Source organism: Diabrotica virgifera, chromosome 1 (genome assembly GCF_917563875.1).
Source record: "Diabrotica virgifera virgifera chromosome 1, PGI_DIABVI_V3a".
Taxonomy (NCBI): Eukaryota; Metazoa; Arthropoda; class Insecta; order Coleoptera; family Chrysomelidae; genus Diabrotica; species Diabrotica virgifera.
The window spans coordinates 120,301,309-120,315,642 of record NC_065443.1 but is presented as its reverse complement, the minus strand read 5'-3'; the positions used below and the strand labels follow the sequence as shown (position 1 = coordinate 120,315,642).

The window sequence follows — 14,334 nt, the reverse complement described above, 5'->3', positions numbered from 1 at the left end:
CAAACTCGAGTTAAAAACTAAGGCATTTTTTAGGGATTTTTACTTTTATTTTTATAACTTCTATGTAACCTTAGCGTACAATATGAATATGACTTTTGTTCTTCTTCTATTAACGTACCTTATTACGTCCTTCACGTGGGCGATTAACATAGCATGTCTTTCTCTGATTAACATAGCATGTCTTTCTATTGTCCATATCCCGCTTTATTTCCTTATATTCTTCAACCACGAGGCTTGTTTTCTTGCAACTAGTATACTGCCTTTGATTTTATCCATCATCACCAGTCGAAGAATATTATGCCCTATATAAGAACTAGCTTTATCTCATGTTATTTCACAACTTAATATATTTTCCATTTTTGCGTTATTTTGGCGGTTATTAGGGCACTTATCACTGTATAATTATAATCCATTATAAATATATTATATACTTATGTAAATACTGTAAAATAGCAATAATTTGTACATTAAATAGTATATTATTTTAGGTAACCCACGATGTGCCGGTATCCAATGCGGTGTTCCACTCTGCCCAGCAGGCACAGTTTTAAGACTTGTGTCTGGAGATTGTTGTCCTTCCTGCCAACCAGCCCGGTAATTACCATACAGTCTATTCCAACAAAAATTTGACCCCCCCCCCCCCCAGAAACTCAGAAACCAAGAGCTTCTTCAAAATTTAAAAAAACGGAGACGTCAATTTTTATGGGAGGGGGACGAATTTTTTTGCAAAATTTATGCCCTCAAATGTAACCCCCCTATTGCCCCGCATCGACCTCTAGTTTTTTTTAAATAGTAAGTGTGGTCGAATGGTACATAATTTATAAGTTAATTTTTTTTCTCTAAACGACGCTCTATCTTTTTTAATTTACATAATAAGTTAGAAAATAATTTTGGACTTAACAAATTAATTATAAATTAGTTAAATCCAAAATTGTATTTAAAGTTATTCCGAAAATAAAAAATAATTTGAGGGTCCTGTAGAGACAAAAAATACCTTTCAAATGATGTGCCACTTCTGTCCAGGGTAATAAGGTATTTTCCATGACACTTGAACAGCCACGGTACTGAAGCGCTTTTTCGACAGGTAATACCTATAAGAGCAAATTGTAACTATTTCCTGCTTAGGATCTGGTGGCCATTTTTAGTTATAAACAATTAACCCTTAAACGCCCAAGGGTGGGTAAAAAATGTCCACCTAATGCGTATTCCCTTGTAACATACTTATTACGTGTTTAAAAATTTTCCAAAAATTATTTATTGTTAAAAAGACAGCCTTTTATCGGATGTTAAATTGTATCTACCGATATTTTTGAAAATAAAAGTAATAGCTTGAGTTAAATATGGGTGGGCACAAAAAGTACACCCTTGGTTAAACTTGTTACTAAAGGTTTCTATATAATTTCTCGTTGGTAGGAACATAATCCATATAATTATCGACGTATAATTACATAATCAACATAATTATTCGCCAATGAGGAGGCTGAAAGGAAGAATATGGAGAAAATCGACAAATTTGAATTACTGGCTTTTACTGGTATGTTAATCTTGATGTACATTGTAATTTTGTTGTAAGGTTTGTAAATTGTTTATATTAATATATTACAAGATGCTCTGTTTATTAAGCATAAGATCCTTAAGTTTAATCCATTTCCAACAACTCTCAATACATATAGTAGCTATTTTCGAGGTGGACATTTTTTACCCACCCTTGGGCGTACATGGAACCTAAAAAAGGTTGGGCGTTTAAGGGTTAAGTGTCAAAAAATGGCATTTTTCACTTTTTTTTTTTCAAATCATTGGAAAACAGGGAAACTTATGGTTTTTTTAGTACAAATATCTTCGAGATTATGGAAAAAGCTTTAAAATGACGTATTACAAAGTTTGATATAGTCATTTATTGTTAATATAATTGCAAAAAAAGGCGGAATTGCAAAAAAAAATTATTTTTGCAATAACTGTTGTAAAAATAATTGTACGGAATTGAAATTTTTTTAAAATAAGGGTTCTTTGGTGCTTAATATGTGATAAAAATTTCAAAGCAATTCATTCAATTGTTTAAATTTTATTCAAATTGTTTATCCCAGAGAGCATTTTTTTGCAATAACATAAGTCAGAAGAAAATGACGTTAAAACCATTCCACAGTTGTCAAACGAAAGAGCATGAGCTATATTTTCAACTTGGTTTAAAAAAAGTAAATAAAAAATGCATTTATTAGTAATAAGTAATTATGCAAAAGTATCGTAAATCTTTCCTTATAAACTTTTTATTATGTTATATAAGAAATTATACATATTTATTATAATTTTTTATCAATTATGATATAGATAACATTACTTGGTAGTTGTGCACTTAAAACAGGGTAAAAAATTTAATTTTTTTGGAAAAAGTTATTTAAAAAGTTTATAAAGAAAAATTGACGATACTTTTGCACAATTATTTATTACTAATAAGCTTTATTCACTTTTTTAAACCAAGTTGAAAATGTGGCTCATGCTCTTTCATTTGACACCTGTGGAATGGTTCTAAGGTCATTTTTTTCTGACTTATATTATTGCAAAAAAAATGCTCTCCGAGATAAACAATTTGAATAAAATTTTAAACAATTGAATTAATCGCTTTGAAATTTTTAATACATATTAAGCACCAAAGAGCCCTCATTTGACAAAAATTTCAAAGCTGTACACTAATTTTTACAACAGTTATTGAGAAAATATTTTTTTTTGCAATTACGACCTTTTTTCGCAATTATATTAATAATAAATGAGTATATCAAACTTTGTAATACGTCATTTATTTGCAAGATATTTGTACTAAAAAAATCATAAGCTTCACTGTTTTCCGTTGATTTGAAAAAAAAAGGGGGAAATGCCATTTTTTGACAGTTAATTGTTTATAAATAAAAATGTCCGCAAGATCCTACGCAGGAAATAGTTATAATTTGTTCCTACAGGTATTACCTGTCGAAAAAACGCTTCAGTACCCTGGCGGCTGAAGTGTCACGAACAGGGTATATTTTTGTCTTATTACCTTGGCCTACTTGACTCCACTTGCTATTAAAAAAAAAACTATGGGGTTGATGCGGGGCATGGAAAGGAAGACGAACTTTGCATGAAAACTAGTCCCCATTTTGGTAAAAATTGACATGTTTTTTTTTAAATTCTGAAGAAACTCTTGGTTTCTGAGTTACTGGGAAGGGGGTCAAATTTTCGTTAAAACACTCTGTATATATTTATTTGAATCTTTAACTTAGGTAAGAGTCAATATGAGTGAGAGCTTAACCAGCTTTCTATTCGACCTTACAGGTCTGTTAGGGCCCATCTCTAGATTGAAGTTGTCTTTTCAGTCCAACCTTGTTAACAAAGTCGGTTGTATGTCTCTTATTGCTTTTGTGACATTTCTGTCACATGTCGTGATCCCCATCCCATCTAAACCTGGGCAATTATATAGACAGTGCTCCACCAACACGCGTGATGGACGACATTAAACGAATATCCAAGAAATGACAACAAGAAACACAGAACCGTAAAGAGTGTCGAAAAACGGGAGAGACCTATGTCCAGCAGTGGATAGAAGAGGTTGCATGATGACGATGATGATGATGCTCCACCTTCTGGTCTTCATATTGACAAAATCTGCAATTCTATTTCGTCATTCCGATTTTATTCGTGTCTCTTCAGTTAAAAGTATCTAAGATCTTAAGAGATCTAGTATAATTTGCACACGAGTGGAGGCCACTTCTAAACGTATTGTCGAGTGGAGGACACGAGAAGAAGCACTACGAAGCAGAGGACGCCCACCATCCAGATTAACCGACGATCTGGAGCATGTTATCGGTAATTGGATGCACACCATACAAAACAGAGACAGATGGAAAGAGCTGAGGGAGACCTATGTCCATTAGTGGACGCGTACTGGTTGATGATGACATCTTTGAATCTTTTCTTCGAAGGTTTGTGTATAAAAGGCTTGAAATATTCTCTTCTTTAATCCGTCTATTTTACTATCATTGACAGAGTGTTTTCCCTATCGCACCACCTAGTAAGCATACTGGATGTTTACTGCAGTGTGCTCTCAAAGTGTGTATTTCCAGATATTCCTCCTACCACCAAAATTACTATGTAATTTGTATAGGCCCCGTCGTACACTTCTTGTACGTAAAGTAACAGGACCAGTACCAGTAGTGCCCACAGGAAAGGAGAAAGTCTTCTTCCCTGTGGGCACTTCCTAGCTGCTTTGGTCATAGTCTCTTCACCTTGCAGGTCTGGTACATTCAACCTTTTTGTCCAGCACTTCTTAAATTCAGTATCATACAGTTAATGATTAGACATCTCTCCATTATTAATGGAGTATCTGTTGCTGTAGGTTTTCACTCTTGATCGGCATGCTGGTTGCCGTTGAGAGGATACTTTTTCAATAGGTCATCCTTAATATACATTTTCATTAATAATATATTAATTTCGTTATTTCTTGTTGTTGCCTTAAGTAATTAACTTAAATGCTGGTAATATTTTTTAATTTTAAGTCCATAGTGACTACTGTTCTGGTCTGCTAAGTACTAGTTTTGATAGATGTTATAGTCTTCCATACTTCTTTGTTTTATTCCTCAAGTTTTTGACAGATAACCCTCTCACAGGTTATCCGCGTGAACTAAATATTTAATTTAAATTTACGATTTACCATTTTTCAATAATATTGTAATAATAACTATTTCTTTGTTTCAGCTAACTCATAATAAATCAAGGAAATATTGTATCGATCAGAAACAATGACTTACAGCAAATGAAAATAAACTAATGAATTATGACTAAACTCAACTACTTTGGTTTTATTTTCTAATCATTTAACCATATTCTAATCCCTCACCTATACCTAACATACCTAACAATACCTCCGGCGTAATGAAATTCGTCCGGCTTATTTTATGACACCATGAAATTGGTCCGGATTTATTTTAGCTCTCAAAAGTAACCATGAAGCTCGTCCGATGCCACCATGAAATTCGTCCGATTTTAATTTTGTTCATTTTAACCAAATATCTATTATCGGTATTTATAATATCATATATCGCCGGTCCAGAATAAGAATGACGTAACTGCAAAAAGCCAAATTTCTCAGGAGAGCAAAAAATGATTTTTAAATATTTAAAATGAGGATTAAATGAGGTGTAATCATCCAGGAGCACCCGTATGGCGTTTATTGTTATAATGTTGGCTCTTATTTTTATCCCTAATGGTTCGAATTTTATTATCTTAATTTAATCCCCCCATTTCAGCCCTTTTTACAGTTGTGTCATTCTTGATCTGAAAATTTTTCTGTACAAAAAACTATTTTTAAATATTTATTATGCCGTTTATTCTTACAGCGATGGCTCTTATTTTCATCCCCATTGGTCCGAATTTCATTATCTTAATTAGTCCACCCATTTTCAACCCTATTTACAGTTACGTCATTCTTAATCTGAAACAAGGTCTAAAATGGTGCGTATTTCAATAACGACGCAACTACCCTCTGTTGGCTCAGCACATAGTTACAGTTCTGTCGTTTTTTTATCACCTGTATACAGTATTTTAGAAGTTAATTACGCAATAAACAGGAATTAACAAAATTTGCAGTTACGTCATTATTATTCAGGACCGGCGATATTATCATGTCATAAAGATAAATGCATTAAAAAATCATTAGAAAAACCGAGGTTTTGTTGAAATTTTATTGTTTACTTTGACCAGCTAAAATTAATCTTCATTGTTCTTTGTTTGTAATCTTCATTGTTAATATACATGGCCCTAGTTGTCGCAAATTCATCATCATCAATGGTGCTACAGCCCTATGAAAGAGCCTCGACCTTCCCAAGTCTATTACGCCAGTCAGTCCCATCCATTGCCAACCGTTGCCAGTTTGCTGCGCCTATTTTTCCCCCATCCTCATCTACACAATCCTTCCATCTAAGTTTTGGCCTACCCCTATTTCTTCGCGCAAATTACCCCGCGCAAATTAGTTGTCGCAAATTATTTCTAAGTATTAATTTGTTGTTTTGAACTATTCTTGTTTTGATGGGGGTAGTATACCGGTAAATTGAAGTGAATAAAAGGCCGAATTTTAATAAAAGAAATGCCTAATGTTTCTATGTGCCTCAATGGGCGAGGCGCCCATTGAGGTGGAATGGCCGTGGCCCGTGGCGTGGTATTGGCTATTAGAGATGGTTCGGCCAGCTATTTTGATATAGCAGTTGCTTTTTTATTTTTCATTATTCAACATTTTCAAGATGATATGAGAAAAGCAAAATCATATTTGTTTGTTTTGTTTGAAAAAGCATTGTTGTTGGTATTTAATGTGAACATATATAGTCTATTCGGTAGACTTACACCGGTCATGGATTAAGAAAGAAATGAACGAATTTACTGGTCCGCTGTAGTTTAACTATTTACACATGGGCGCAGTAATTTTTTATTTGAGGAGGTTCTTATATAAATCAAATTTAAATTTTAGGTGTTTGTATAGCCTCAGAAGCCTAAACGACATAATTTCATGATTCTTTATAACAGTTCATTATCCGTAGCCAAAAATCAATATACCTAATATTAATTGTTGCATGAATATCGATATAATAAAAATAAAACAAATTATAACTTATAAAAGGTAGAAGGCTAAACGTTGCTGTATTGTTGATGTTTTAATTTAATCTCTAAAATAGTTTTCTATAAAGTCACAATCAATTTAAGTGATATATTGACGTTGGATGTTTTTAAATTAAAGTCAATTGACGCGTGTAAAAAGCATTTATATGACATTGTAAACTAATTTTAGCTTGTTTTATTCTTTTACCAGATCGCATGTTTTCTATGTTAGTTACGTATATTTTATAGTTTATATGTATAATGGGGTATTTTTCCCGTAAATAAAAATTATTAAAAACAATATTATAATATTACGTATGTACCTACAATATCTACAAATAGTTTCGAGATCAAACAAATCACACCTACTAAAATGATCACGCCTTGAAAAGGATCCGGAAATCCTACAGCAGGGCATTATGTAAACATCAAATATTTAAGTAAAATGCTAAATATTATTAAGTCAATATACGTACCAATTTTTTTTACTAAAATGATTTAGTCGTTATTGTTCACACTATCATCGCCATCGCTGTCATCGTCATCGCTGTCGTCACCGTTAATTGTTATTATGATTGGGCTTATTTCGTTAATTTTATTTTCACGAATCCACCAATCCTCAATTAATTTTTCGCACTTGTATATACAGTTCCGCCATACTTCTGGAGTTGCAATTGAAAGTGCTTCTCGCCAAGTTTCCCAAACCGCTTCGTCTGTATACCCATTAGGCCCAATATGGTTGTCGTAATATTGTTTTGCTATTCCCCATATATATTCGATGGGATTAAACTGGCAGTGGTATGGTGGAAGACGTAAAACTTGATGCCCGTAACTTTCAATAACCTGATCCACCACAAAGATTTTTGGTTTTGCATGTTCTTTTGCCAAACGTAACAACTCAGACTTTAATATATGCTGTGGAATAGATATGCGTTCATTTGTTAGCCATTCTTTAATTTTATCTACATTCCACGAATTTGTTGGACTTTTGTTTAGTATTTCTGAATGGTAAGGCGCATTGTCTAAAATAATTACGTTGGGCTCACTTAATCCGGGAAGAAGTTTTTCACGCAACCATTTCACAAAGATTTCCCTGTTCATATTGTCATGATAGTCACTGTTTTTTGATGTAGACGAAAATATTAAATCAGCACCTTCTATAAAGCCTGTCTTCCCTCCCGCGTGCAGAATTATATGTCGCTTCCCTTCTCCACTAGTATGCTTGATCGATTTTATGTTGTCATCTTGCCATATTCTCTTGGTAGCACCCTTAGAAAATATCCATGTTTCGTCTAAATATACAAAAGTTGACCCTTCTTCTTTAAATTTGTTATATTTTCTCAGAAACTCAATTCTCTTGTGTACAACAGAACTTCTTTCACAAAGCGCTTTTCTGTTATCCTCTTTTTTAAATTTGAATCCTATGTTATGTAGGACTTGCCATAAACTTGTTCTGCCGATGTGACCAAATTTCCTCTCTTTTAACTTAAGTAAAACTGTATCTAAAGTCACATGTTGCACGCATTTGATATATGATATTACGAATTTGGAATTTTCGTCCTTCGAACATATCGTTCGTTTTTAATAACAGGCGAGTATGGTGGTGATCGTTTTCCGGCACTTCACTATTCTCGTTTTTAATTGTAGATCTTAATTTTGATTCGCTAATTCCGAAAGCATCGCACACGCGTTGTTGTACAGACGTTACCGATTTTAAAGGACCACCATTGTTTTTTTCCGCAATAAAGTACTTATGTAGGTTACAAATTAGAGTATTGTTGGGTTATTACTGTACTGATTTATTTATTTGTGAACTATTACGCGAATTGACTTTTAATTATTATTAAATAAATAAAAGACTTACTTGAAATTGTTTAATTTATAACACTTACAATTTAACACCTAATTTTACAATAATATATTTAATTTATTTTACACTTACATACTAACTTATTTAATTCATTTGCAAATATTTATTTATCTCCTTTAAAAAAATACATTTCAAACCCGTTCACAAAAACGTAACAATATAATATCGCGTCGAAATTAGTAACTGACTGGCCTGCGGACGAATTTCGGTTCTTTATATATACTTCGGCAGCGCTCGCCTCGAACGCCCTGGTAAGGTCTGCCCTTTTCTCGTAACGCCGAGAAGCTTCGGAAATAAATAGGCCGGGTTGTGAGCAGCATCATATATAATGTCACAGTATCTACATCTAAAACACGTCTTGGCATTTTCGGTTAAACAGCACGAACAGATTCTCACAAAATTAACAATATAAGGCGTTACCAATTCGACAGAATAAATTCAACTGGAAGATAACAAATGTCCTTATAGTTTCTTATAGCATTCCTGATTTGTTTGTCGACCCATTTAGTTAATTACTTTCTCTAATTTGGTTTTGCACCTATTTGGGTAATTAAGTACTTTCACTTGAATAAGTAAAATGCCAAGACAGTTACCGTAATTAAAATAGGTCAAAAAATGAGCTTTATTTTGATACTATACAGTATGGTGCAAATGAAAGGAATAAATTCGTTATTTCGTAAACCGGCGACTTTAAGGAAAAATCCTGAAACAGGTCGATTTTTATTTTTAAATTATGATATTTTGCCATAAATGTCATACTAATAACATCATCCATATGGGCGTGATGAAGTAATCGATGATTTTTTTAAATGAGAATAGGGTCGTGTGCTAGCTCATTTGGAAGATCATTCAATTCTCTATTTATTAATATAAACATTTACATAATTGTTTATACAGGGCGCCCAAAAATTTTTTTTAATTTAAATTATTTGACAAAAAAAGAAAAATTTATATAATTTATTTAATTTAAAATACATTTTATTGCTGTTAGAAATCAGTAAAAAAATGTTTATATCACAAATAAACATTGTTTTTCGCTTAAATTAAATGTTCAAACTTCCTAAGAAACAGGTGGCTGGCGGGAGCTGGCTTGAACATTGAATTCAATCGAAAATCAATGTTTATTTTTGAAATAAACATTTTTTCTGTTTCTGAGCAACAGTAAAATGTATTTTGAATTAAATAAACTACATACATTCTTCTTTTTTTGTCAAATAATTTAATTAAAAATTTTTTTGCACGCCCTGTACAAATAATTGTGTAAATGTTTATATGACTAAATAGTGAATTTAATGACCTTTCAAATGAGCTAGCACTCGACCCCTATTCTCATTTAAAAAAATCATCGATTACGTCATCACGCCCAGATGGATGACGACACTAGTATGATATATATGCCAAAATATCATATGTTGAATGGGTTTATTGACAGATTTTAAAACACAATGTAGGTATACCCCCAAAATATATTTTATTACTATTCATTTCTTTTATCTGTTTCAATAGTTTATTAATATTTCTTCACTGCTTATATCATTAAAACATAGTCTCAATTTACAATCAATTACTTTCAGCTGAATTGTAATCCCTTCCTTTCTTTTCTTTTCTACTCTAATTCTCACCCTTTAATTTATATCTCAATTTCATGTACCTACATTGTTATCTATCAATTCACATTTATTACTGTTATTACTATATGACTGCTAATATAATCTTTTAGCTACAATTTTTAAGCTTTCCGATTTTTCATCCTTTTTACGACCACTACTCCTCTCATTAAAACATCAAGGAGTATTGACTTTAACAATTTAGGTTACAGCTGCACGTCCACATCTAACATACATATTAGATATCGACCCGTTTTGATCCAAACGTTGTTAGTCTTACACTAACACATACACTAATAAATAGAAGTCTTTAATAAATATAAATAAAAACAAAAATCTTTTAATAAATAGAAATAAAACTAAAAAAATTCAAGGCAGGTTTTGTTTATATTTGATTCAGAGTTGGACCACCATCTCCATATAGCTATTTCAGCATCCTTATGCCTCATCGCTGAAGCTCAGAAGTCTCAACTCTAATAAAATCTTTAAAACCATCACATTTTAAAAAAAAATTGTATATATGACATTCACTTTAGTCTACTTCACAAACAAAATAACAGGCACAGATTTGTTGGTTATCTTTCACCAATTATCTCTTCACCCTCAAAAATTCCCAAATTCCATAAACTTGTTTACCTTTGCAACATTCTCCGTCTATTCCACCATATCCCGTTAGCATAACTTAAGCAGATATATCATGTTAATGAATACTGAGGTAGTACCTCCTTGTAACCGAATCATTTAGTGACTTGTAACCGTTGACCTGAAGATGCTCTGCATACTTTAGAGAGCGAAACCGGTCGTCGGAAGTTACAATACATGATTGAGAGTACGTCTGTCTTTTACTTCATTCAAAATATCATAATTTAAAAACAAAAATCGACCTGTTTCGGGATTTTCCCTAATGTCATCGGTTTACGAAATAAAGAATTTATTCCTTTCATTTGCACCATACTGTATATACGAGTAGTTGCAAAATTTACTGAATGCATTAACATTATTTAGTGGTGGCCGCATATCGAAATAACTACTCTGTGATAGACCACATAACGAATTAGTTACTCTGCGGTAGACCGCATATTGGATGGTAGACCGCATATCGAATCGGCACTAATCTATATATTTTTTCGTATTTAAAATATTACTTGCGGGTAAATCCTAATTGTTCTTTTAGTCAAGGAAGTCTCTTCGCATCTGCTCGGGAAAATGTTCTAGTCAGGTGTTTTGCATAATCTTACTCCTAAGTTAGTATTAAGTTTTTGCTAAGAAAGGTATTTCTAACAAGGGTGCATTGTATTTTATTATTTATCTTATTATTTTTCCTTAAATTATCCTGTTTATTAAATTTTAATCAAAAAATTACTAAAAATTCAATAATTAAATAGATATTGGCCCTCTACGCACCCGAGGTCTACGCTTATGTTACTGGTATACCTAAAATATTACAATCGACCTGCCGATTCGTTTGTTTCTTTATTAATCCGTGACCGGTGTATCCCTACCGAATAGAGAGTACGAACATTTTATGAAATGACAAAAAAATTTAACAAAATACACGGTGGTTGTAATATTTATATGGTCGTAGTATTTATTTAAATTTACTGTTGTTTTCACCCAATTTTGAAAAAATGTGAAAACTTTGAATTATCCACGTCCGTCTGTCTGTCTGTCTGTCTCTCTGTAATCACAACTCCTCCGTCAATATACCAGCTAGAATGACAAATGTGGTGTCAAATGAAAGCTTATAATCCAAGGATAGTACTAAAGGTGATAAATTTGATCTAGGCTGTTTGTCCGTCGGTCTGTCCGACCGCGAATATAACTTCTCCGTCATTATACCAGGTAAAATGACAAATGAGATGTCAAATGAAAGCATATGATCCAAGGATAGTACTAAAGGTGATAAATTTGATCTAGGCTGTTTGCCGTCGGTCTGTCCGACCGCGAATATAACTTCTCTGTCATTATACCAGGTAGAATGACAAATGAGGTGTCAAATGAAAGCTTATAATCCAAGGATGGTACTAAAAGTAGGATATTTGACCTAGGCTGGCTGGTTATCGGTCCGTCCGACCGCGAATATAACTCCTCCGTCATTATACCAGGTAGAATGACAAATGAGTTGTCAAATGAAAGCTTATAATCCAAGGACAGTACTAAAGGTGATAAATTTGATCTAGGCTGCTTGTCCGTCGGTCTGTCCGACCGCGAATATAACTTCTCTGTCATTATACCAGGTAGAATGACAAATGAGGTGTCAAATGAAAGCTTATAATCCAAGGATGGTACTAAAGGTGAGATATTTGACCTAGGCTGCTGTACGTCGGTCCGTCCGACCGCGAATATAACTCTACCGTCATTATACCAGGTAGAATGACAAATAATGTGTCAAATGAAAGATTATAATCCAAGGATGGTACTTAAGGTGATAAATTTGATCTAGGCTGTCTGTCCGTCGGTCTGTCCGTCCGCGAATATAACTTATCCGTCATTATACCAGGTAGAATGACAAATAAGGTGTCAAATGAAAGCTTATAATCCAAGGATGGTACTAAAGGTGAGATATTTGACCTATTCTGCTATACGTCGGTCCATCCGACCGAGAATATAACTCCTCCGTCATTATACCAGGTAGAATGACAAATGAGGTGTCAAATGAAAGCTTATAATCCAAGGATGGTACTAAAGGTGAAAAATCTGACCTAGAATTTCCGGTTTTAGAAATGAAACCGGAAGTGCTTTTTTAAAGTAGCCGGAGTAGTATAAGCGATATATTATTCGACGTGCTTTAGCAAGATGGGAACAAATATACACTTTTGGTTTTTAAATTATTTCCGGTTAAAAAGTTCTAACCGGAAGTGCCATATTATAGACACAGAAATAGTACGTGTGATATATTTGAAATTTGACCTCAGAGTTGCGGCTTTAGAGCTGCAATAGGAAAATACCGTTGGAAAGTCACCGAAATGGTGGCAAATGGAAATAGTATAAGATATATTATTCGACGTGCATTAGCAAGATGAGAACAAATGTATAAATTTGGTTTTTATATCATTTCCGGTTAAAAAGTTCTAACCGGAAGTTAGGCCACATAATAAGACGCGAAAAGTACTCCCCGCTAAGGCTCATAATCCAAGGAAATATCTCGAGAAAGAGAAATGTGGGACGTAGGAGGATTTATACAAATACAATAGTTCACAGCTGCAGCCAACAAAGTTAAGATTGCTGTGATGGTAGCCAACCTCCGATAGGAGACGGTACTTCAAGAAGAAGAAGAACCGGATGTTTTTGGGTTCATATCATTTCCCGTTAAAAAGTTCTTAACCGAAGTACCATATCAGATTCGCAGAAATGGTACATGTGACATTAATTGAATTGTATTGAAAAGTCGAGTTTAAATCTTTGGTTCCGGTTTTGAAATTATTTCCGTTTAAACAATTATGACCGAAAGTTTAGTAAAAATGACTAAAAATTAGCGAAATATTTTATCCATCAACGCAAAGTTACACGAAGAGTTCAAATATCGACTTCCGGTTCTACTTTCGATCCCCATGGGTGAAAACCTAGGACTTAGAAAGTTCAATTATTTGTAATTAATTAATACATAATTTGTGAAATTAGAATAATAATTCTTATGATTTATGCGTTTTATTCACTTTGTAAAGATTTTTTTTGTCAGCATTGTAATATTATAATACGGTAGACTAAGTACTATATAGTAGCACCGATTAACTTTTATTTCTTTAGTTTGCCAACCTCAATGCTAAAAATCCAAAGAAGAGAAAACATCATTATTGGGTGCACCCTATCTGACAAAAAAAAAATAAAAATTTGCAATTTTTAACGTTTATAAAAAGGATTTGAACTTAAAGGGGTGGTATTTTGGAAGTGCCGCGCCGTAGCGCCAGTCCTCTTGCCACTAATCGACAGCAGGTTTAATTTTCGAGTGGTACTCGAATGGTGACCACGTTGAGTTTGTGTTGCAATATACGAGGACGTATTTAAAAATTTTAAAATCATACAAGACGATCAACAATTTAACATAAATATATTAAATATTTATTTATATAGAAACTTTTTAATTCCTGGATTTTTCAGTAAAAATCTTTTCGGCTATTTGCCTTTTTTAATAAGCACTTTAATTAATAATTATTATATATTGCTAGCTTTGTTATTTGACTATTGACACATTATGGCAGAGAGTCAAATCAAGAATTGAATCTAGCATCTCAAAAATCCAAC

The 14,334-nt window shown here is 33.1% G+C and overlaps 2 protein-coding genes across 51 annotated transcripts in view; both read left to right on the top strand.

Moving 5' to 3' along the window:
* LOC114330558 (uncharacterized protein DDB_G0274171) overlaps positions 1–4,815 on the top strand; it is a 31,739-nt gene extending 26,924 nt beyond the window's left edge. For both annotated transcript variants that reach the window (XM_050643782.1, XM_028279931.2), the window contains exons 4-5: positions 489–594; positions 4,723–4,815. In XM_050643782.1, coding sequence (XP_050499739.1) covers positions 489–594; positions 4,723–4,726 — 110 coding nt within the window. In that variant the 3' untranslated portion in view covers positions 4,727–4,815. The remainder of the gene's footprint in view (positions 1–488; positions 595–4,722) is intronic.
* The window catches only part of LOC114330552 (uncharacterized protein DDB_G0274171-like), a 522,367-nt gene that overhangs the window by 254,295 nt on the left and 253,738 nt on the right, over positions 1–14,334 (top strand). The gene's annotated exons all lie outside the window — the stretch shown is intronic.